Source organism: Aquarana catesbeiana, linkage group LG02, assembly GCF_042186555.1.
Source record: "Aquarana catesbeiana isolate 2022-GZ linkage group LG02, ASM4218655v1, whole genome shotgun sequence".
NCBI classification, from domain to species: Eukaryota; Metazoa; Chordata; class Amphibia; order Anura; family Ranidae; genus Aquarana; species Aquarana catesbeiana.
In genome coordinates, this window is record NC_133325.1 from 696,992,021 (window position 1) to 697,015,507 (window position 23,487).

Here is a 23,487-nt window from a genome sequence, read left to right on the forward strand (position 1 = left end):
TAGACATCCTTAAAATGTGAGCGCCTGCCAGCTTCCACCGCTGAATAGAGTTTCTAATCTTTTTAATTAAAAACACTTTATCCTCTTTTCAACAAATGGAGTCAACATTTAATGTTAGCCAAGGGTTTTTTTTTTTTTTAGTTCATTCCAAAACTCCCTGCTGTCATTGTATTTAATTGGAAACTAATTAGATATGATTTTAATAAAAAAAAAGACCTGTATATATTATAGAATATGCAATTTGCATGACATTACATTTTATTAGAAATTACGATTAATTTGTAAGGCTTTTTTGTTTTGTCTAAATACAAGATGCATGCATATTACTTGAATCTTTGCGTGCATTTCTTCCAGATCTGTGCAGTAACCCAGCAGGAAACAACTCCTTCCACTTTCATCTGTGTAGGAGATTCCTGTATTAACCACTTGGTTCCCAAGCCTATTCTGACACTTCTCTCCTACATGAAACGTGTGGTTTTTTTCTTTGCTTGAAAATGACTTGAAACCCTCCAAACCTTATATTTTTTAGGCAAAGCCTTTTAATAACACATTAATAAATTTGAGTGAATACAGACACTATATAATACCAATTTTTTTGGTAAAATATAAAAGATGATGTTACACAGAGTAAGTACCGTAGATTCCAAACTTGTCACGCTTTAATATTGCGCATGCTCATGGAATGGCGACAAACTACAGTCCTTTAAATTATCCATAGGTGATGCTTTAAAAGCCTGTGCAGGTTACCAGTTTAGATTTAAATTTAATCTAATCTGCTGAATTATTGCTGTTGCTCTGATGTTCGTGGTGATACCTTACTTGTGTGGTGCGATCACTGTTTACATATGCGCGCTGGACCGATGTGTATGTTCACCTCTGCGTGTAAGCTGGGGGGGGGGACGCGCACTTTAAAAAAAAATTATTTTGTGCCGGGATCATAGTTAAAGTGGTTGTATAGTCAAAATTTTAACTTTTACCTACAGGTAAGCATATAATAAGGCTTACCTGTAGGTAAAAAAAAATCTCCTAAACCTGTTCGGTTTAGGAGATATTCCCCTTGCAATGAGCCGCTGACTGCAGCGGCGCATGCGCACAGGGGATTCTCAGCTGAAAGCCCGGCAGATGCTGGACCTTGCCAGAAAGAAGTCTTCCGCGCGCACTCGCGGGAGTGACGACATCGCGGCTCCAGCCACTCACAGCGCTGGAGCCGCGATACCCGGAAGACACGCCGAGGCAACATGTCAGCTACCTCGGCGTGGACCAGGTAAGAAACCAATGCCTCGTTCTAAGGTAAGTATTTCATAATGAGCTAGTATGCGGTGCATACTAGCTCATAATGCCTTTTACTTTACAGGTGTATATAAAAAAAGAGTGTCAGCGGGTTTACTACCGCTTTAAAGCTACAACCATGATCCAAGTATCACTTTTTAGCCCCAGTGATTCTCTTTCAAGTAAAAGTAATCCATGCAGCTAAGCAGCCACTGGAAAACTTTTACAAAGGGGATCCTATTTTCTTTTTTTTTTTTTTTTCTTTTTTTACACGGTTTCTTAAAAAAAAAAAAATGTTGGTCACTTTTATTGCTGTCAAAAGGAATGTAAACATCCCTTGTGACAACAATAGCATTGACAGGTACTCTTTATAGAGAGATCAGGGGTCTATTAGACACCCCAGCTCTCCTTTGGGCTCCAATACAGCCGATCAGACACAGATCGGTCTGATGGGCTCTTCACTGGCAGCTGTGCAGCCAGTAAACCAAACTGGAACTGACATAATAGCGAGAAGAACAGCTTCAGTTCCTCTCGCTCTGAGTCTGGAGCTGGATCCCACCGCCCGCATTGTTACTTGGCTTCCCGATCACTCAGGAGAGCCCGGTAATGGTGGCGGCTGGAAGGGGGTGGAACCCCCTTTTGCCACCTGTAAAAGTTTTCCAGTGGCTGCTTAGCTGCGTGGAGTACTTTTACTTGAATGCGACTCGCTGGGGCTAAAAAATACTTGGATTGTAGTTCTGTGGCCGGTAGGGAAGCGGTTAAAGACCAGTCAGTGCTGCTCTGTTTCCTTGTGCAGGGTGACTGGTCTTGTATCTGCGCACAGATCTGCTCTCTGCACAGGCTATGTACAGCACAGTGATGCCACTTTTGCATTTACAAGGTAAAATCTGGGTTTCTCATGGCATTTGGTGCATGCAAAGTGGAAATTGTTTGTGGCTATAGAGGAATATATTGAAATTAAAGTTTTTGTTTTCCCTATAGCTTCAGAAGAGAGACTCTTACGAGACACGAGATCCGAAAATTGGATGAAAAATACCGCTTTCGAAGCGATCATACGATCATACAGAGCTTTTGAGAGCCAGTTAGGACATTTTTTTTTTTTTTTTTAATTCTCTCATATGAAAATTTTCTTTTTCTTAGTAACCTCTTCATTTTCGATATGTGACTAGCATGCAAAAAAACAAAACAAAAACGGACGATCTGTTGTCTGATTTTCGGATTGTGTGTACGGGCTATTACAATCCTGCTACACCAACAATTTGGTGGATTTGCTCCACTAGTGGATTTGTTAGCTGATCAGCAGGTAGTGAAGTTGTAGAGGGTTTGTTGGCCAATTTTCTAGTTGATTAAGGGAGCCATGGGTACCTTGTTTACATATGTTCATATGCATCTGCTGCATAGTAAGGAGATATTGGAAAGCATGTGAAATTGAGCATATAGCTCCATCTGCTGGTTGGACAAAAGACTACATAATTTTCACAGGAAATATTTAATATTTACCTGACTTTTCCAATATTTATTTTTACAACCCTGACCATAGAAAAAGAAATATGCACAAGGCCACTTTACATTCCCTTCTAAGGTTCCACACAAAATGCAAGGCAAATAAATGTTGGGGGTTGACAACCTATAAATCCCTGTTCTTGGTTGCTCAGATGCCCTAAATCAGATGTCTCTTCTCAACCAAGAGCAAAGTCTTTTGTTCTGTGGTTTCAGGAACCGGAGGCAGAGTACAAAGGATCCGAGGACAGGGAAATGTGAGAAGCTCTGGGGCACAACTAATCATTAATGTTTTCACAACAGCGTTCTTGTATAACCATTGCTTTGCTTCCAGCTTCCCGGCTCAGGACCGAGCCAACGTGTGTGTGTGTGAGGCACGGAAGAGGTACCGCAGCTTTACTTATAAGGTTTAATAGCTGTCAAACTCCATGTCAATGAATGAGAGTGTGGGAAATGAGAAGGGAGATGTCCACTGGGCCACTTTAGTCAAATGTGTTTGAAACTGGATCCTAATGGATATGTTTAACAGGCCTCCGTGTGGTTATTATTTTAAGTGTAGTGTGGGAAGGAACACTAGTAACTACAACAAGCAAGATGGCCTTCCTGCTGTTTAGTCCCATCTGTTCTGCTAAGATGTGAGTCTTAAAGTTATACTCGAGTGAAAAATTATTTTTTGCTTGCAAAGGGACAGTTTTTTTGCTATGTAGCTCCAATCCCTATATTGTATGGCTATAATCTCTGCATGCATTAAAGACTCATTCATACCAGGTGCACTGGGCAACCGTGACCATTGCAGTACCAAGGCAAAAAGTCCCTGACAGTTCACACAACTGCGTTGCAGTACTTATTTTTTCAGTATGTTGCTACATACAGTGGGGACGGAAAGTATTCAGACCCCCCTTAAATTTTTTACTCTTTGTTATATTGCAGCCATTTGCTAAAATCATAAAGCACAGACTTGTTGACATTTTTGCAGATTTATTAAAAAAGAAAAACTGAAATATCACATGGTCCTAAGTATTCAGACCCTTTGCTCAGTATTTAGTAGAAGCACCCTTTTGATCTAATACAGCCATGAGTCTTTTTGGGAAAGATGCAACAAGTTTTTCACACCTGGATTTGGGGATCCTCTGCCATTCCTCCTTGCAGATCCTCTCCAGTTCTGTCAGGTTGGATGGTAAACATTGGTGGACAGCCATTTTTAGGTCTCTCCAGAGATGCTCAATTGGGTTTAAGTCAGGGCTCTGGCTGGGCCATTCAAGAACAGTCACGGAGTTGTTGTGAAGCCACTCCTTTGTTATTTTAGCTGTGTGCTTAGGGTCATTGTCTTGTTGGAAGGTAAACCTTCGGCCCAGTCTGAGGTCCTGAGCACTCTGGAGAAGGTTTTCCTCCAGGATATCCCTGTACTTGGCCGCATTCATCTTTCCCTCCAATTGCAGTCGTCCTGTCCCTGCAGCTGAAAAACACCCCCACAGCATGATGCTGCCACCACCATGCTTCACTATTGGGACTGTATTGGACAGGTGATGAGCAGTGCCTGGTTTTCTCCACACATACCACTTAGAATTCAGGCCAAAAAGTTCTATCTTGGTCTCATCAGACCAAAGAATCTTATTTATCACCATCTTAGAGTCCTTCAGGTGTTTTTTAGTAAACTCCATGCAGGCTTTCATGTGTCTTGCACTGAAGAGAGGCTTCCGTCGGGCCACTCTGCCATAAAGCCCTGACTGGTGGAGGGCTGCAGTGATGGTTGATTTTCTACAACTTTCTCCCATCTCCCGACTGCATCTCTGGAGCTCAGCCACAGTGATCTTTGGGTTCTTCTTTACCTCTCTCACCAAGGCTCTTCTCCCCCGATAGCTCAGTCTGGCCGGACAGCCAGCTCTAGGAAGGGTTCTGGTCATCCCAAACGTCTTCCATTTAAGGGTTATGGAGGCCACTGTGCTCTTAGGAACCTTAAGTGCAGCAGAATTTTTTTTTGTAACCTTGGCCAGATCTGTGCCTTGCCACAATTCTGTCTCTGAGCTCTTCAGGCAGTTCCTTTGACCTCATGATTCTCATTTGCTCTGACATGCACTGTGAGCTGTAAGGTCTTATATAGACAGGTGTGTGGCTTTCCTAATCAAGTCCAATCATTAAAAAATCAAACACAGCTGGACTCAAATGAAGGCGTAGAACCATCTCAAGGATGATCAGAAGAAATTGACAGCACCTGAGTTAAATATATGAGTGTCACAGCAAAGGGTCTGAATACTTAGGACCATGTGATATTTCAGTTTTTCTTTTTTATTAAATCTGCAAAAACGTCAACAATTCTGTGTTTTTCTGTCAATATGGGATACTGTGTGTACATTAATGAGGAAAAAAATGAACCTAAATGATTTTAGCAAATGGCTGCAATATAACAAAGAGTGAAAAATTTAAGGGGGTCTGAATACTTTCCGTCCCCACTGTACTACTGCGTTGCAGTGCTACGGTATGCATAGAATTTAATAAAACATCACTTGTGACATTTCAGTAAAGTTCTAACAAAAGAAATTAAACAGTGAGATTCCCCAGGATTGGTGCATCTGCCTGGTTCCCTCCCAGCGCAAAATGTTGGACATATAGTCCAAAGTTGCCAGGGAGGGGTTACTGTACAGACCCATTTGGCAGGAGGCTTAAGCTGTGTTAGAGCCCTTGCACACTGGGGCGGTTTGCAGGCGCTATTGCGCTAATAATAGCACCTGCAAACCGCCCCGAAAGTGCCGCTGCTTGTATTCCAGTGTGCAAGCCCCGAGGGCTTGCACACTGGAGCGATGCGCTGGCAGGACGGTAAAAAAAGTCCTGCTAGCAGCATCTTCGGAGCGGTGAAGGAGCGGTGTGTATACCGCTCCTTTACCGCTCCTGCCCATTGAAATCAATGGGACAGCGCGGCTATACCGCCGGCAAAGCGCCTCTGCAGAGGCGCTTTGCGATGGTATTTAACCCTTTCTCGGCCGCTAGCGGGGGGGTAAAACCGCCCCGCTAGCGGCCGCATACCGACGGTAAAACGCCGCTAATAATAGCGGCGTTTTACCGCCGACGCCGCCCCCCGCCCCAGTGTGCAAGGGCTCTTATGGAAGTTAGCTATATGGCTTCTAAGTAGTTATTATGGGTTATTGCACTTTGCAACTATATGAAGAACAATGGCTTAAGAAAATGTGTGAGGCATGAAATAGTCAAATATCAACTTATAAAATGGTAGCATGCTTATTTCTACATACATACACCTGCATACATTGTTATCGAACCAGTGGGCCCCAAACTGTGACCCATAGGCTGAATGTGGCCCCTTTCTTGGGGATCAGAAGCAGTGGTGGGAGCATGGGCAGGGGACGGAGGTCAGATGCAGTGGTGGCAGCAAGGGCGGAGGATGGGGGTCAGATGTAGTGGTGGCAGCAAGGACAGGGGAGGGGACAAATGCAGTGGTGGCAGCAAGGGCCGATGATGAGGGTCAGACGCAGTGGTGGCAACAAGGGCAGAGGACAGTGGTCAGATGCAGTGGTGGGAGCATGGTCAGAGGACGGGGGTCAGATGCAGTGGTGGGAGCATGGTCAGAGGACGGGCGTCAGAAGCAGTGGTGGGAGCGGGGGGGTGGGGGGGGGTGACAGATGCAGTGGTGGGAGGAAGGGAGGATGACAGGGGTCAGATGCAGTGGCGAGAGTGGGGGCTGCTGTGTAAATGTTGTGCTGAAGTGGTAAGTGCACAAGAAGGTTGTTGTAAAGTTGCATTGTTAGGAGGGTTTCATGCATAGTGGTGAGAATGAGAGTATTAGCGTAGCTGAGATAAGGAGGATGGTTGAAGGCCACACTAGCTCCTGATTTAGGATTCAGTCTTCCAGGCCAGCAGCACTGTCACTAGATGCCTGTCCAGTCCTACTTCCTGTGAATTAGTAATATAATTTTATATACATGTAGCGTTGGTACATTTGCGATCTACCATATGCTAGGTAAATTTAGTAACTTGTTCGTTAGGAAGGTTAAGTTTGCCTCTGTTCCAGCTTGGCTGACGTTGTGTGTGTTTTCCAGACTGACCGGTGGGTGTCGCTGTTATCACTGGTCAGTGTTGGAAAGGCAACGTGTCGAAGCGTATGGATGCTCTTCTGTCCCGGAGACAACTCGGTGGAGGTGGTCCTCCGAATTGCATTCTGGGGGAGGGTATTTATGGGACAGACGCCATATTGTGGGGTTCGTTTTACAGCCACCTGCTGGCCCTCTTGGCCGACAGGTATGCGTTAGAAAGCAATCTCGTGGTCCTCCGTTCCGGAGGCCCGCGCCGCTGTGGCGCGTGGGTGGGCCCAGAAGCTTGTCTGGGGCCTTCCACAGCAGCCGAGGAATGGTCCTGAGCTGTCTATCCAGAGTGAAGAAGCTGGACTTCCGAGGAGATCCCAGGGGAGGACCCGTCATGGAAGGATCACGCAGCGTGCTGGTCTGGAGAGGGGCCTGGTGACTCGGTTGGAGGACGTATCCTAAAGTAACTATACAGCATAGTGTTGCCGGGTTGGCTTAAAGGTTCAAGCACTGTGACTGACGTTCATCGCATAAAGACCAATACATCCTGTGGCAGAGGATAGTACAGGTTTATCCCAAACAAGTCTGTGGCAGAGACTTTTGTTCGTGCTACATACTGGCTGCTAGGCAAGTGAGAGAGGCCTATCCAGGCAAGCAAAGAGTGTGTCCCACGAGGGGAGCGCATTCTATTGTAATTTCCAAATTCTACCAGGACATTTGTCAAGAATCCTACAAGAAGATATTTGAGTTTCTTCTGCAGTTTCCCTTCTGCCTCTTTCCTGCTACTTCCTTTAGTAAATTGTTTAATAAAGCATTGAAAACGTACTCAAGTGTTGGTGCTTGTATCGTCCAGAGGTAAACTCAATGGAACCCCTAGACCCGGTGCCCGTAAAACAGGGGGAAGGAGAGTGAAGGTGACAGGCCCGCTTAAACCAGCAGCTCCATCCAGAGTTAGTGCCACATACATCTATAGAGCCGGGAGACAGATCACTCTACTGACTACATAACAGGCCGCAAAAGTAGAAGATGCACCAAATACATGTAAACATTATAGTAGAATGCCATTGAAGTGTACAGAGGAGGAAGGTGGATTAGATCAGCACAGTGGGAGGGGAGAAAGGGTAAGTAAACATTCAGTTGCCATTTAAAACGTTTTCTTATCCTTAAAAGTGTTAACCTTTTTAGAAAAAATGAAAAGGTGAAATAACGCGGTACACCCTCCCCACCCCCACAGTCCCTGCCGTACTTGCCTCCAGCAATGCTGAGCTGTCCGTGCCCGCACAGCCGGTCCAGTGATTTAAAATCTCCGCTCTTCTCCCTCTTCTCTGTGTAGTGTTTCCGGGACAGACCAGAGCAGTTCTTATTGACCTCCCTCACCGAGCTAGCTAAACACCCTTGTACTTGCTTTACATCAGCAGGTGATTTTATCCGGGAGCCTGCACCATATTGGGTGGCGAATTCCCTGTGCTCAGTATACAGAAGACAAGTTGCCCCAGCAGTACCTGGAACAGGACAGCACTGACTGTATTTAGCATGACTACTGCAGTGAATTTCGGCATCCCTAGCAGCCCTTTGGATGTGACACATTTATAATTACATAAAATCAAGCGGGTCCAATATAAGTTTAAAGAAAAAAAATCCTGGAGTTCAGATTTAAAGCAGATTGATGGAGCTCAGAAGGAGGATGAAATGTTGGTTAAGAAGACTGCAGGTCAGATGTAGCGGTGAAAGAGCACCTATAGGCCATTCACGCCTTCACGTTCTCATGCATTGCGTTAATATTATGTCATATGTTAACGTGCTTTCAAATGGATTGGCTAACAATGCAAAAGAACATACACGCAAAAAAATGTTCTATGCAGTATGCCACAATACATGGTAATTTGTAATTGCTAATCAATGACACCCACAACTACTTAGGCATGTAACGTGCGTACATGTAATGTGCGTTTACTGTGCTGCAACTGAAGGATGTGACTGGCCTCTTAGTAATCTCTGAAATTACTCAAATGTAAACTAATAGTACCTGAAAGTATGCTGCATTTGCTCATTGACCCAAGCCATTTCTGGTATGCTTGGCTTAACTAAGATTAAAGGTATCTTCTGTGTATGGGGTAGAGAGTTAACATTGGCGATTGAGACATCCTAATTGACACTGTATCCCAACAGGGGCTCGGGGAACACCCACAGATGTAAGAAAATTGCTAGGTTGGGCAGCTGTTGTCTCATGTCTGTGGGTAACCTAATTTACTATGACTGTTTCATCCTTCAATAACCGGCGTATAGTACTGTCTCAGCATGCTTCATAGGCATTGGATCTTTGCACAATCCTAATACCATTGATAGACTGTGATCTAACATCATTTGGCACCTTTTTATCTTGTAACTGATTTTAACATAGAGTAGTCATTCAGCAGGAGTGCTGATTGATTTACAGTCACTAATACCGGCCATAGATAATACAATTTTCTTTCCTTCCCCCACAGGTAGAAGGAGAGAAAATCCTTAGATTTCCCCATCAACACATTCAGTGTTGATGGAGGAATGTCTCCTGCTGCATGTTTGTATTCTGTCAGTGGGGGGCATTTCAGGCCGGCAGAATACAATGGTTACTGCCAGCGGCTATAGCCGTATATAGAAAAATCCCACATACTAGTTGTATCAAAGTTGACAGATCAACTTGAGTACAATCAGCCGGTCCATACATGGATCCAGTCCCTGCTGAATCGGCTGAATTTCAATCTATGTATGGTCGGCTAGACATGACCATACATAATGCAGTTTTCTTTCCTTTAATCACAAATTGAAGAAAAGAAAATTGCTCACCTCCCTGTCAGTGTTGATGGGGGAATCCCTCCCGCTGCGCTATTGTGTTATGACAGCGGGAGGTTTCCCTGCCATCACAATGCAATAATCATTGCTGCTGACCATAGCCAGCAGCAGTTTTTTTTACCAAAAAAACAGACGAGCTGGTTGTACTGTGTTCAGTCGATGAGATCGAATGCAGTACAAATCGCCTGCCCATAGATGGATGAAAATTTGTCTGGTTCTTGCTGAACCGGCTCAATTTTGGTCCGTCTATGGTGGGCTTAAAAGAAGAATCTACATGTCTCTAAAAAATAAAAATATGGCACAGCAAGCTGTCTTAAAATTTGCATTATATCACGTTTTATGGAGTTTTAAAAGTGAATATTACAAAATTTGTGCACACTGATTTGTCCACAGTTTCCTTTTTAGTAAAAAAAAAAAATCAAAAATGTTGTAAAATGCAAAACAGCAATTTTAGAAGAGTTGGGCCGCCTTTGAGGGCCCAAATGTAATAGACTGACCATTGTAACTGGAGGATGCTCTGTCTCTTAGTAACTGCCTAGGGCATTTGCCAATGATTAAAACTCCATTTGTTTGTATTAAGCTTGTCCATAAGCCTCATTCCCCAGCATGTGCATCGATTGCTGTCTGACACTGTAGCAGTTTGTAGTGTATTAGGCTTCACACATTTGGAGAGACGAGGCATATTCCATTTCATTATAGGATTGCTGGCACTGACACTGGCAAATTGTTAACAGTCTTGCGGTTTCCAATGCCATTCAGGAGGCCGGGGCACAACAGAGAGACTTTCTGCAGGATCTCAATCATGATTGCTACTGACCCCTAGATCTACAGGCAGGTGGTCCTGTTCAGATAAGTCTCAGGCTTCGCTTGGCTGCCATGGAGACCTTCTCTAATGAATATCTTCTCAGAATCTTTCCCATACACATGGGGGACAACAAAGTGGAGTTTGATCACGGAAATTTTCAGCCTCTGAGTTGTTCCACGTTGATGCAATGGTGAGCAGGCCTGATGGCATTGTGAGTAGATCAGGAGGGGTCTATGCTGTTGTGGTCCCCAGCAGGTGTCTGGAGGGAGCACAGCTTCTGTGTGGAGGACACAGCTAATTATCATCTAAAAACCACCCTCCCATCTGTCAGTTTTCAGGACAACGCTTCCCCTTAGCCCACCCCCTTCTCCCTATCCACCCAATCCAGCCCCCTCCCCTCCACCCTCAGTGTAAACACACAGAGAACTTCGGGGACACAAAGCGGCATCCCCTTACCTCCCATTAGATAGCAGCTCCATTCTTGTACTATCTGGGATTAGTTGAGCCTCATTGGTACTGTCATCTTCCATCCTCTGCTAGATGCTCTGCTCTCTTTGCTGCTTGATTCTTGCCTCCTCCTGCCTGCCTACCTCCCTCCTGTCTCCTTTCACATACTGTACTCCTTTCCTCTGCAAAGCTCTGGCCTGTCCCCTGCAGTGTTCTGTCCTCCTCTCTGCGCTTTGCTCCCCATATGAGAGATGAACCGCTTACTTTTCCAAGCAGCTGCCATCCTGGTGTGATCGTCTAACCCCAGGGTCACTAGTTTTTTTTTATTTATTTTTTTTAACGAAATGCAGATTGGGATCTGAAGGACCTATTAGATCAGACACCATGGAGCCCGTGAGCCACCAAGGAATGCCTCGTCTCTCCTGGATAGATACACTCTACAGCAGTAAGTGTCTGTCTGCTGCCCATTATCAAAGCTTAGCATGCCACATAAACCATTCTGTATGTAGGCAATTGCATAAGTAGATTTCCATATACAGTGTAGATCTGATTGATTGGTAGATCTCCATCATACCATAACATATAATTGCTGCACTGTCATAGTGCCATTCACCTGCAGTGACCGTGTATTTGTGTTCAGGAAAAAATGTTCCATAAAACAAGTTATGCTTGGCTTGCCTTTATGCCAGTGTTTGGTGCCAATGAGGGAATACTACATCGTATTCTGTTATAACTCTATCTCTGCCATGGAGATTTGTTCATTGTAGTGTATTCACACCTGTGGCAGTGTGCGACCACATAAAATGTTCCCATCGATTGCCCAGGAGCACAAACTCTATATGCAGCACACGTGCATTAATCACGCTCAGCACACATTTCCTTATTAAATGGAAAGGTCAGCGGGAAGATGGCCAAATGTGTAAATTTAATTTGCCTTCTCTCCCATCAGAGGTGTGATTTCCTGTACTCAGAGCTGACATACATATTTTATATTGGGATTGTAGAGAATGTAGAATGGTTTGCTGTGTTTTGTGAGATTAACTGGTTAACCGTTTTCCTCTGTTCTATTGTTGTGCTATGTGCTGGCCTGTATAGCTGGGCTCCCTTGCAACACAAAACCCTCCCGGCATTTTACTTCCCCCCCTACACGCTCCTGTTCACATCTGGTATTCTGTGCTCATTTTCTCCCAGCTGGGGCTGGCATTGGTGCTCAAATTAGTCTGGCATAGGATTGATCAGCTGTCCTCTCTGTCTAGATGTGTGGCAGCTCCCGTTCCTTTGATTTCTTTTTCTTTGCAGAATGGAAGAGATGATGTATATATGTATGATGGGCGCACCGGCTGTGGTAGTGAAAGGTGTATGTTTCATCACATCTCATTGTTTGGCATGTGGCCTCTTTAGAATATATATTATATACAGCAATAGACCCCACTTTGTAATAGTATTATAGAGAACTGGGGATAATATTGTAAATTTTCTTTACAAGGACAAGGGAATTAAGTGGTACTACATGGCACATACTGTATATGTCTTTGTATAAAAAAATTTTTATATACATATATAAATAATTTTTTTTGTTAAAAAAAAAAAAAAAAAAAAATATATATATATATATATATATATATATATATATATATATATATATATATATATATATATAATGTATGTGTATATATATATATTATAATAGTTTTCCTTACCCATCTTTGCCTATTATATTTTAGAAATCTATAGTGTATGTGTATACACTGTGTGTGTGTGTGTGTGTGTGTGTGTGTGTGTGTGTGTGTATATATATATATATATATATATATATATATATATATATATATATATATATATATATGAGAGAGAGAGATATAAAGTGTGTGTGTGTGTATAGATATATATACTTTCTCTCTACCTCTCTCTATATATCTGTATGTGTGTGTATGCACACACACTATAGGTTCTTAAACAATGATAACAGTTAAAGATAGGCAAGGAATTAAGGAAAAAAATATTTATATATAGTTTATTCTTTTCTTTTTCTTTAATTCCTTGCTCCCTTTTGCCTATTATCATATTTAAGCTCTGTACTATGTACACAGTGACAGCTGTTAATAATGCAGCATATCCTTTAAAAGAATTTGTTTACAGGATGCTACAGTTGTCCGGTGTAGCTATGTAATGTTAATAAAGGTTAGATATAAGTATGTGTGTGTGTATATATACAGATAGATATATATATATATATATATAAAATAATTGTCTAGGACCGAAAAGCAAGATATGGACGCTTGGATTTGTACGTTTGATAAATGCATTGTGGGAATTGTCATTTCTGCCACGTCAGCTCATGAATGGACAACTCTTTTAGTGAAGATTAAACCATACAAGTGTTATCTTTGGGAAACCTGTTAGAAAAGCCTTTTTTGCTGAGAGGCTGGGAAGATACACGGTGTGCTGACTGTGTAATGAGGGTGCAGTCTAGATCCCGTCAAGTTGCTGGCTTGGAATTTTAAGTAAACAAGGGCCAATCTCAGATCAGGTTGGAAATGTGCTCATCATTTTTTGCCCTGTCTGGTGCTGTGCTTATCTTGTCATTGTTATCGTTCACACGGTTTTTGGTGTCCTTGATTAAGGTAGATCTCCAGACCAATATGAAAAAGCTCTTTTTTTTTTTTTTTTGTCAGTGTCCAGTCAAAATATTGAATGCATTTTTAGACATTAATAGTATGATCAAACAATTCTTAAAGCCCAACTCGCGCAGAAAAAAAAAAATGTATCCCTCGCTGTAGGCCTGCAAGGGTTAATAGCTAATTTTGTCCAGGGGAGATAAGAAACTGTTTTACTTACCTTTATCCTCTGCTTCCTTGGAATCTGGCAGTAATGTCAAGACCCTAGACTGCTATAGCGAGGGGACAAAAGCTACGGGTACCGGTCTAGCTGTGGGAAGGAGCAGGGAATCAGGTAAGTATATATATATATTTTTTATTGTTCTTTTACTGTTCCCCTGGGCATAAATGGCAATTAACCTTTGCATTCTACAGCCCCCCCCCGCAAGGGATAACTTTTTATTTGCCCGGAGTTGGACTTTAATACTAATTTCCCATAGTTTTCCACATACTGGAAAGCAGGTTTACAGTGGGAGGAGACAGCAATCTTCTATTGTACTGTACAGCGTTGTTATCCTAACATTTTTCACTGATTGGAAGTTGGAAGGAAAAATATTTGGGGAAATGCAAAGAGTAGGTGGAAAGACCATTCTGATGTCATTATGCCTGAGACAGGGGTAGTTGCAGAGCTGTATTTGTGAATAGTGTTGGCACTCATCTGGATATAGTGTTGTAGTGATGTAGGAATTGGGAATGCAGAGGTGACAGAACAGAGGTATTGCTTTTTTTGGCATGTAAAAGATTGCATGTATTTCAATTGTGGGTTTTGACGGAGCGGTCAAGGCTATGACAGGACATTTAATGATGAGCATTACATGATCTTTAAAGCAAAGCTTTTACTGACCCCTGTATGTGTAGACATTCTAGAGAAACTGATCCTCAAATTTCATAGCAGGAGCCCTGAAGTTTCTCACTCGGTGTAAACAGGCGTGAACCTGTTTACACCTAGGTGTAAAGGGTGTGACCATCTCCCTGCAGTGCTGATTTACAGTTTGGATGAGGATCGGGGAGCTCGGTCTCAGCCACCCTCCCCGACGCTCCTCCTCCAGGCATACAGGGGGCTCGCACGGGCCCACTGCAGCATGGGGCCTGGTCGCGATGGCAACTACTTCGTATGATCTCCCTGTATAAGACTCAACTCTGCAATGCCAGTTTATCTATGCTTATCTGAAGCTTCAGATAGTTTTACATTAAAATAATAAACCTGTTATACTTACCTTCTCTGTGCAGTGGTTTTGCAGAGAGCAGCCCTGATCTTTTTCCTCTCTGGTTCCCTGCCGGCTTGGCCCCTTCCATCTCTCTGCTCATTGGCTCACTGGCTGTGATTAACAACCAATGAGGAGGAAGAGTCCCCAGAGAGCTGGGGCTCTTGTGAACTGTGTCGGGCTCAAGTAAGTATTGGGGTGGGGGGTACTTCTGCACAGGTTTTCTGCCTTCATGCATGCATGAAAGTAAAAAAACTTGAGCTTTTAGAACCACTTTAAGCTGAAAATATTCAGCCCATTTTTTCCTAGCAATGTGACTAATTTTAGCATGGCTAGGAAAATAGGGCAATGTATTGGTCGATTGATTGAATGTCACAAGGGTCACAACTCTGCAGCATCGTTGACAATTATGCTCAAAAAGGTCTCCAACTAATTACAGGCTCAGTTTGCCAAAAACAACTCCTGTTTCAGGTTTCTGTAGATACCCATATATTGAGAATCGTGAACTATCTTTTATAGGTGCCAGCAGTGACATAGTGCCTGAGTTCTGAGCTCTGCCCACCTTTCATGGATGTTAAAGAAGGAACTGTAGTCTGCTCACATCTGTAATAAAAACATCTTTGCCATTCTGAAGCTTCCCTCCAACCACTTTGCATATTTTATATATACTGTGATTCTGTACTTGCCAAATATGCTACAGAAATCTCCCTCCACTAAGTTTGGCTGCAGCCATTTTAACTGTGGGCAGCTGAAGCTGCTTCCTGTTCATGTCCTGGATTTACAGAGGCACACCTACAGCTCTGCAAGTCTCACATTGGCCCTCTTATGGCTCTACCCCCCTCTCTTCCTGCCAAACTCTCACGAGAGAGTGAGAGAGAGCTGTGCATGATGTCATAAGCCTAAGCTTTTTACCAGGCAAGAAACAGGAAGTGGTCTGTACAAGGTATTTACTGGCAGAAAAAAAAAGTTTTACTATCGAAAGTTAAAGCGGGGTTCCGGCCGCTATATTTTTTTTTTTTAAAAGCCAGCAGCTGCAAACACTGTAGCTGCTGACTTTTAATAAGGACACTTACCTGTCCAGCGAGCCTGCGATGTCGGCCCCCCGAGGCCGATCCATCCATCGGATCGGCCGCCGGAGCCTCCATCTTAACGAAGGGAAACAGGCAGTGGAGCCTTGCGGCTTCACTGCCCGTTTCCTACTGCGCATGTGCGAGTCGCGCGGCGCTTTGTGATTGGCCCCGTTGCTTCCTGGGACACATACAGTTCCCAGAAGGCAACAGGGCCACTCACCGAAGAGGAGGAAGCGCCGCGGAGTAGGAAGAGGCAGATTAAGAAGACTGCCTAACAACAAGGGTTTCAGGTAAGTTAATAATTTTTTTTGTTTTTCAAATCTTTTTTTTTTAAATTTTTTTACGATTTTTGATGCTATTTTTTATTTTAGGGTGGCCCTCCACTTTAAAACAATAGATGGAAAGTTGAAAAAATGACTGAAATTCCACTTTAAGATTGTCTTATTTCTTACGGGTTTTTCATGTATGTATTACACTGCAGAGAATGATGGCGTTGGAGAGTGGCAAGGAAGCTGAGCTTGTAGTTCCTGCATGAAGTCCCTGTTGTATATACATCTGCTCCTTCAAGTTAGTCCGATTGTGAAATTTTCCAATAATTCAGTTTGAAGGCCCCCTTGAATGTATATAAACTGAGTGGATTTCTTTGGTGGGCTCTCACACTACCTAATTGTTGGCAAATCTATAGGAGATACAGATATTGCGCAATCAGATTGTACAGCACATGGCTGGCATACTTTTTTTTTTTTTTTAACCCTTTTCCCGGTTTTTGCGATTCCCGGGAAATCCTTGTTTTCGCGATTTTTTGTCGCCGCTAGAGGTCCACGGCCAGCGGAGACAGTGTCTCCACCGGCCGCCATTTTCTTGAAGACTGCCGGTCTGTCTATGACCTGATGTGGGAAGGGGCGGGGGGGTGGGCAGCGCCGCAGCAGCTCAATTTTTATTGGCAGCCACCCGTCCGGCTCCGCCTATTTTGTTCCACTGACTCTGCCTGTTCGATCTGGTTTTCTGTAATGGCGACGGAGAGAGTCTCCGCTGCTGGGGGATACCTGATGAGAGGGGGCTTCACTGGGGGATACCTGATGAGAGGGGGGCTCCACTGGGGGAATACCTGATGAGAGGGGGGCTTCACTGGGGGATACCTAATGAGAGGGGGGCTCCACTGGGGGATACCTGATGAGAGGGGCGCTCCACTGGGGGATACCTGATGAGAGGGGGGCTCCACTGGGGGATACCTAATGAGAGGGGGGCTCCACTGGGGGATACCTGATGAGAGGGGGGCTCCACTGGGGGATACCTGATGAGAGGGGGGCTCCACTGGGGGATACCTGATGAGAGGTAGCCTCCACTGGGGGATACCTGATGAGAGGGGGGCTCCAATGGGGGATACCTGATTAGAGGGGGCTTCCCTGGGGGTTACCTGATGAGAGGGGGGCTCCACTGGGGGTTACCTGATGAGAGGGGGGCTCCACTGGGGGTTACCTGATGAGAGGGGGGCTCCACTGGGGGATACCTGATGAGAGGGGGGCTTCACTGGGGGATACCTGATGAGAGGGGGGCTTCACTGGGGGAAACCTGATGAGGGGGGCTTCACTGGGGGATATCTGATGAGGGGGGCTTCACTGGGGGATACCTGATGTAAGGGGGACTCTGCTGGGATTGCCTGGTGTAAGGAGGGACTCTGCTGGGGACATCTGATGTAAGGGGGACTCTGCTGGAAATGCCTGGTGTAAGGAGGAACTCTCCTGGGATTGCCTGGTGTAAGGAGGGACTCTGCTGGGATTGCCTGGTGTAAGGAGGAACTCTCCTGGGATTGCCTGGTGTAAGGAGGGACTCTGCTGGGATTGCCTGGTGTAAGGAGGGACTCTGCTGGGATTGCCTGGTGTAAGGAGGGACTCTGCTGGGATTGCCTGGTGTAAGGAGAGACTCTGCTGGGATTGCCTGGTGTAAGGAGGGACTCTGCTGGGATTGCCTGGTGTAAGGAGGGACTCTGCTGGGATTGCCTGGTGTAAGGAGGGACTCTGCTGGGATTGCCTGGTGTAAGGAGGGACTCTGCTGGGATTGCCTGGTGTAAGGAGGGACTCTGCTGGGATTGCCTGGTGTAAGGAGGGATTCTGCTGGGATTGCCTGGTGTAAGGAGGGACTCTGCTGGGATTGCCTGGTGTAAGGAGGGACTCTGCTGGGATTGCCTGGTGTAAGGAGGGACTCTGCTGGGATTGCCTGGTGTAAGGAGGGACTCTGCTGGGATTGCCTGGTGTAAGGAGGGACTCTGCTGGGATTGCCTGGTGTAAGGAGGGACTCTGCTGGGATTGTCTGGTGTAAGGAGGGACTCTGCTGGGATTGCCTGGTGTAAGGAGGGACTCTGCTGGGATTGCCTGGTGTAAGGAGGGACTCTGCTGGGATTGCCTGGTGTAAGGAGGGACTCTGCTGGGATTGCCTGGTGTAAGGAGGGACTCTGCTGGGATTGCCTGGTGTAAGGAGGGACTCTGCTGGGATTGCCTGGTGTAAGGAGGGACTCCGCTGGGGACATCTGATGTAAGGGGGACTCTGCTGGGATTGTCTGGTGTAAGGAGGGACTCTGCTGGGATTGCCTGGTGTAAGGAGGGACTCCGCTGGGGACATCTGATGTAAGGGGGACTCTGCTGGGATTGTCTGGTGTAAGGAGGGACTCTGCTGGGATTGCCTGGTGTAAAGAGGGACTCTTTTGGGATTGCCTGGTGTAAGGAGGGACTCCGCTGGGGACATCTGATGTAAGGGGGACATCTGATGTAAGGGGGACTCTGCTGGGATTGCCTGGTGTAAGGAGGGACTCTGCTGGGATTGCCTGGTGTAAGGAGGGACTCTGCTGGGATTGCCTGGTGTAAGGAGGGACTCTGCTGGGGTTGCCTGGTGTAACGAGGGACTCTGCTGGGATTGCCTGGTGTAAGGAGGGACTCTGCTGGGATTGCCTGGTGTAAAGAGGGACTCTTTAGGGATTGCCTGGTGTAAGGAGGGACTCCGCTGGGGACATCTGATGTAAGGGGGATTTTGCTGGAAATGCCTGGTGTAAGGAGGGACTCTGCTGGGATTGCCTGGTGTAAGGAGGGACTCCGCTGGGGACATCTGATGTAAGGGGGACTCTGCTGGGATTGTCTGGTGTAAGGAGGGACTCTGCTGGGATTGCCTGGTGTAAAGAGGGACTCTTTTGGGATTGCCTGGTGTAAGGAGGGACTCCGCTGGGGACATCTGATGTAAGGGGGACATCTGATGTAAGGGGGATTTTGCTGGAAAAGGCCTGGTGTAAGGAGGGACTCTGCTGGGATTGCCTGGTGTAAGGAGGGACTCTGCTGGGATTGTCTGGTGTAAGGAGGGACTCTGCTGGGATTGCCTGGTGTAAGGAGGGACTCTGCTAGGATTGCCTGGTGTAAGGAGGGACTCTGCTGGGATTGCCTGGTGTAAGGAGGGACTCTGCTGGGATTGCCTGGTGTAAGGAGGGACTCTGCTGGGATTGCCTGGTGTAAGGAGGGACTCTGCTGGGATTGCCTGGTGTAAGGAGGGACTCTGCTGGGATTGCCTGGTGTAAGGAGGGACTCTGCTGGGATTGCCTGGTGTAAGGAGGGACTCTGCTGGGATTGCCTGGTGTAAGGAGGGACTCTGCTGGGATTGCCTGGTGTAAGGAGGGACTCTGCTGGGATTGCCTGGTGTAAGGAGGGACTCTGCTGGGATTGCCTGGTGTAAGGAGGGACTCTGCTGGGATTGCCTGGTGTAAGGAGGGACTCTGCTGGGATTGCCTGGTGTAAGGAGGGACTCTGCTGGGATTGCCTGGTGTAAGGAGGGACTCTGCTGGGATTGCCTGGTGTAAGGAGGGACTCTGCTGGGATTGCCTGGTGTAAGGAGGGACTCCGCTGGGGACATCTGATGTAAGGGGGACTCTGCTGGGATTGTCTGGTGTAAGGAGGGACTCTGCTGGGATTGCCTGGTGTAAAGAGGGACTCTTCTGGGGTTGCCTGGTGTAAGGGGGGACTCTGCTGGGAATGCCTGATGTAAAGACGGACGCCACTGGGGATACCTGGTGTATGGAGGGACTCCGCTGGGATTGCCTGGTGTATGGAGGGACTCCGCTGGGATTGCCTGGTGTATGGAGGGACTCCGCTGGGAATGCCTGGTGTATGGAGGGACTCCGCTGGGAATGCCTGGTGTATGGAGGGACTCCGCTGGGAATGCCTGGTGTAAAGAGGGACTCTGCTGGGATTGCCTGGTGTAAGGGGGGACTCTGCTGGGATTGCCTGGTGTAAAGAGGGACTCTTCTGGGGTTGCCTGGTGTAAAGACGGACGCCACTGGGGATACCTGGTGTATGAAGGGACTCCGCTGGGATTGCCTGGTGTAAGGAGGGACTCCGCTGGGAATCCCTGGTGTAAGGAGGGACTCCGCTGGGAATGCCTGGTGTAAAGACGGACGCCACTGGGGATACCTGGTGTATGGAGGGACTCCGCTGGGATTGCCTGGTGTATGGAGGGACTCCGCTGGGAATGCCTGGTGTAAGGAGGGACTCCGCTAGGAATCCCTGGTGTAAGGAGGGACTCCACTGGGATTGCCTGGTGTAAGGAGGGACTCCGCTGGGAATGCCTGGTGTAAGGAGGGACTCTGCTGGGGACACCTGATGTAAGGACAGACTGCTGGTGGCACCTGATGCAAGGACGGACTCTACTGGGGGCACCTGATGGCATCTGGTGGCAGGTGACATGCTCATGTATTATGGATGAGTGAGTTGAATGATTGCATTCTATATTACAATGTAATAATAGTAATAATGCGCTTCAATCATCCTGACACCACAACAACCATGGTGCTGGGATGATTGAAGCGTTAACACCAGGTGTTTGGAGTATCTTTATCTGCTGATTTGTTAAACTCTGGAATACACATTTCTTTTCTTTTGTGGTGTAGGATCTGGGCATGCTATCCCTCTTTCCTTCCTTCTCTCTCCTTCCTTCTTTCCTTCTTTCTATCTCCCTCCCTCTTTTCCCCTTTCTTTCTCCATCTCTCATTCATCTCAGACTCTAACCACACCCCCATTTAAATCACTCCCACATAAGCCATGCCCACTATTTTGCGTAAACCACACCCATTTTTTGGCGCAGAGCACCACATTTTTCTTTTTTTGCTGTGTCACGCCTACAAACGCATGCCTACGCCCCCTAATTATAATAAGACTCCGCCTACAACCAACATGGCATCCCTATAAATTTTTTTACAATGTTGGCAACTATGGGCTGGGTTAAGAGACACCTTGTGAAGGAGCTTGGAAGGGCGATGATCGAGCAACACTGACCATCCGTGTGGCTCTGCCTGAACTCTAATCGCATCTCTTTACTGGAATCATATGACAAAACTATGACAGGTAGTCACATGACCCCGCCTTGTGAGGAGGCTTTCAGAGCATTTCTGACCCCTCTGTCTATGTTCAAGTTTTAGGTAGCGAGGGACTTTTCAGGAGGATGGTAATCTAGGCTCACTATAGAACTCTTTGATAGCAGAAAAATATGATTGTGGTTGCATTTAAGACAAAACTTTTTATTTTATTAAAAAACATTATTTAGTCCTAGGCTATAACATTCAAGTTGAAGCTAAAATATTATGTTTTGAAAAAAAATGAATATCCATAAAATTAACTTATATGCAAGTCTAGTCACATTATTTTTATTAAAGCTTGTTCGGTGTTTATCCTTGTTAGATGACAACATTCTGTTCTTCTCTCCCAACTGTGCTCCTGCAATGTCACTCTACCACTCACTCTGATGAAGACTACAAATGACCATTGCAACACACATTATGCCAAGATGTTGCACTTTTGTTACCATCAGGAAACCTACCTTGACAAAAGCCATGCATCCATTACTGGATACAGAAGTGGCTGGAAAAGGTTTCAGAAGATCACCAGCACTGGTATGCAACAAACAAAAGTGAAAACAGCTATTTGTGCTTTATAAAACCAGCAAGTACTATTCCCCGTTGGAAAAAATGGAGGAGTGGCTTGTGTGCACATTAAGAAAAGGACCCAATGACGTTTTTTAGGATGAAAGGCTGTGCAGCCCCACTCGGGCCAGTTAATATCACCGCATCTGGCCTGAAGGTAAGTATTTATCTAGATGGGGTGCGCCTGGGGGTAGGTGGTGCGGGGGCAGACAAGGATTTGAAAGATAACCAAAGTTGTGCTTTACGTTAAAATGCAACTAAGGAGAACCATTACATTCATATATTATTTATCGTCTATATGCACTAATTAATGTTCGTTTTGAAAGCTTTACCATTTTATAAGGGAAGTCTTCAAGCAGCACAAATGTTCTACCTATACTCTAAAGCAGGCCTAGGGCCAAGCAGACTATTCTGCTCTAGGAATTAATGCTGATACTGGACTTTTGGGAGATAGTCAATAAATGCACATATTGTTTTCAAGCTCATGCGATTTCTGTATTCTGCTAATTCACTTATGTGTTGTGCTATATAATTCTGTCCATGTGTGCTATTCAGTACATTATGTAGTGTGCACTTAGTCTGGAGGAACTCGTTGGGCGTTGTGGGGATCAGGCGGTAATCTCACTATAACTATCTTTTGACACTTTCAGATATAAACTGAAAGTCCCAGCTAGTCAATCTCTGGAGAGAAGAAGCATTTTCTGAGCTGATCACTAGGGTTGCACCGATATTAGTATCGATGCCAATACCCAGTATTTGCACAAGTACTTGTGCAAATGCACAGATACCTGAAACCGATACTTTCAGGCTCGGTTCTTTGAGCTGTCAGCGGGTCTCCCCAGTGTTGAAGTCCAGTAATTGGAGCTGTCAAAAAAAAAAAAAAAAAAAGCAGCCAGCAATGTTTTGTTTCTTCATCTGCAGATCAAAGGGATGAACAAATGTTCCTCTGTTTAACCCCTTAATAACCCTTAATTTACTCTAATCAGCCTTAATTAACTCCCTATTCTCCTCCATTTAATTATTTTCCTGCTTTTTTTCTTTTGTTCACGTCTATTTTATAAACAATAAACAATTAAAACTTTTGTTTTGTTTGCTTTATTGGTGAATATTTTTACACATATATATTAACATATATTTACACATTTCACATTAAAAAAGCGCTAAATTAAATAAAATCAATTTATTTAATTTGTAAATAACTTTTCAATGCTTTGTACCATTGCTGACAGCTGAAGTTAAAACAAAACAGTTGCGGTAGGGTATCGGTAATTGGTATCAGCGAGTACTAAAAAAAGTAATGGTACTTGTACTTATTGAAAAAAAAATGGTATTGGTGCATCCCTACTGATCATTATTCCTTCCCTGAGGTGGGCAAAGAATCTGCTTAAAGAGATAGCCTGGTAGGGTCACAAAGTAAAAATTGCTGAATCAAGGACCTGGTGGGCTGCACTCAGAGGTGGCTGCATTATTAGTGGACTGCTTGTACTAAAGGTACAGTTGCCTTTTAAAGCGGGAGTCCGGCGACCAATCTTTTTTTTTTTTTTTTTTTTTTTAGGTCATTGAGACACTTTGCTAATCCCAAAATAATACTCACAGTTTGGGTGTAAGATTTCCGCTTCTGTCTGTTTTCGTACTGAAGAATAACTTAAAAAATGTGATGCTGGCTGTTTCCATCTTGCTTGTGGGCATGTGAAGCCCACAAGCATTGATTTCCTGGA

At 45.2% G+C, this 23,487-nt stretch overlaps 1 protein-coding gene across 2 annotated transcripts in view; it reads left to right on the forward strand.

Moving 5' to 3' along the window:
- The window catches only part of ABR (ABR activator of RhoGEF and GTPase), a 637,383-nt gene that overhangs the window by 104,061 nt on the left and 509,835 nt on the right, over nt 1-23,487 (forward strand). Inside the window, exons 1-2 of one of the 2 annotated variants that reach the window (XM_073616868.1) lie at nt 10,833-10,950; nt 11,235-11,329. The exons of the other annotated variant lie outside the window; for it this stretch is intronic. Coding sequence (XP_073472969.1) covers nt 11,269-11,329 — 61 coding nt within the window. The 5' untranslated portion in view covers nt 10,833-10,950; nt 11,235-11,268. Of the gene's footprint in view, nt 1-10,832; nt 10,951-11,234; nt 11,330-23,487 lie in introns of those variants that run through there. 2 annotated transcript variants of the gene reach the window in all.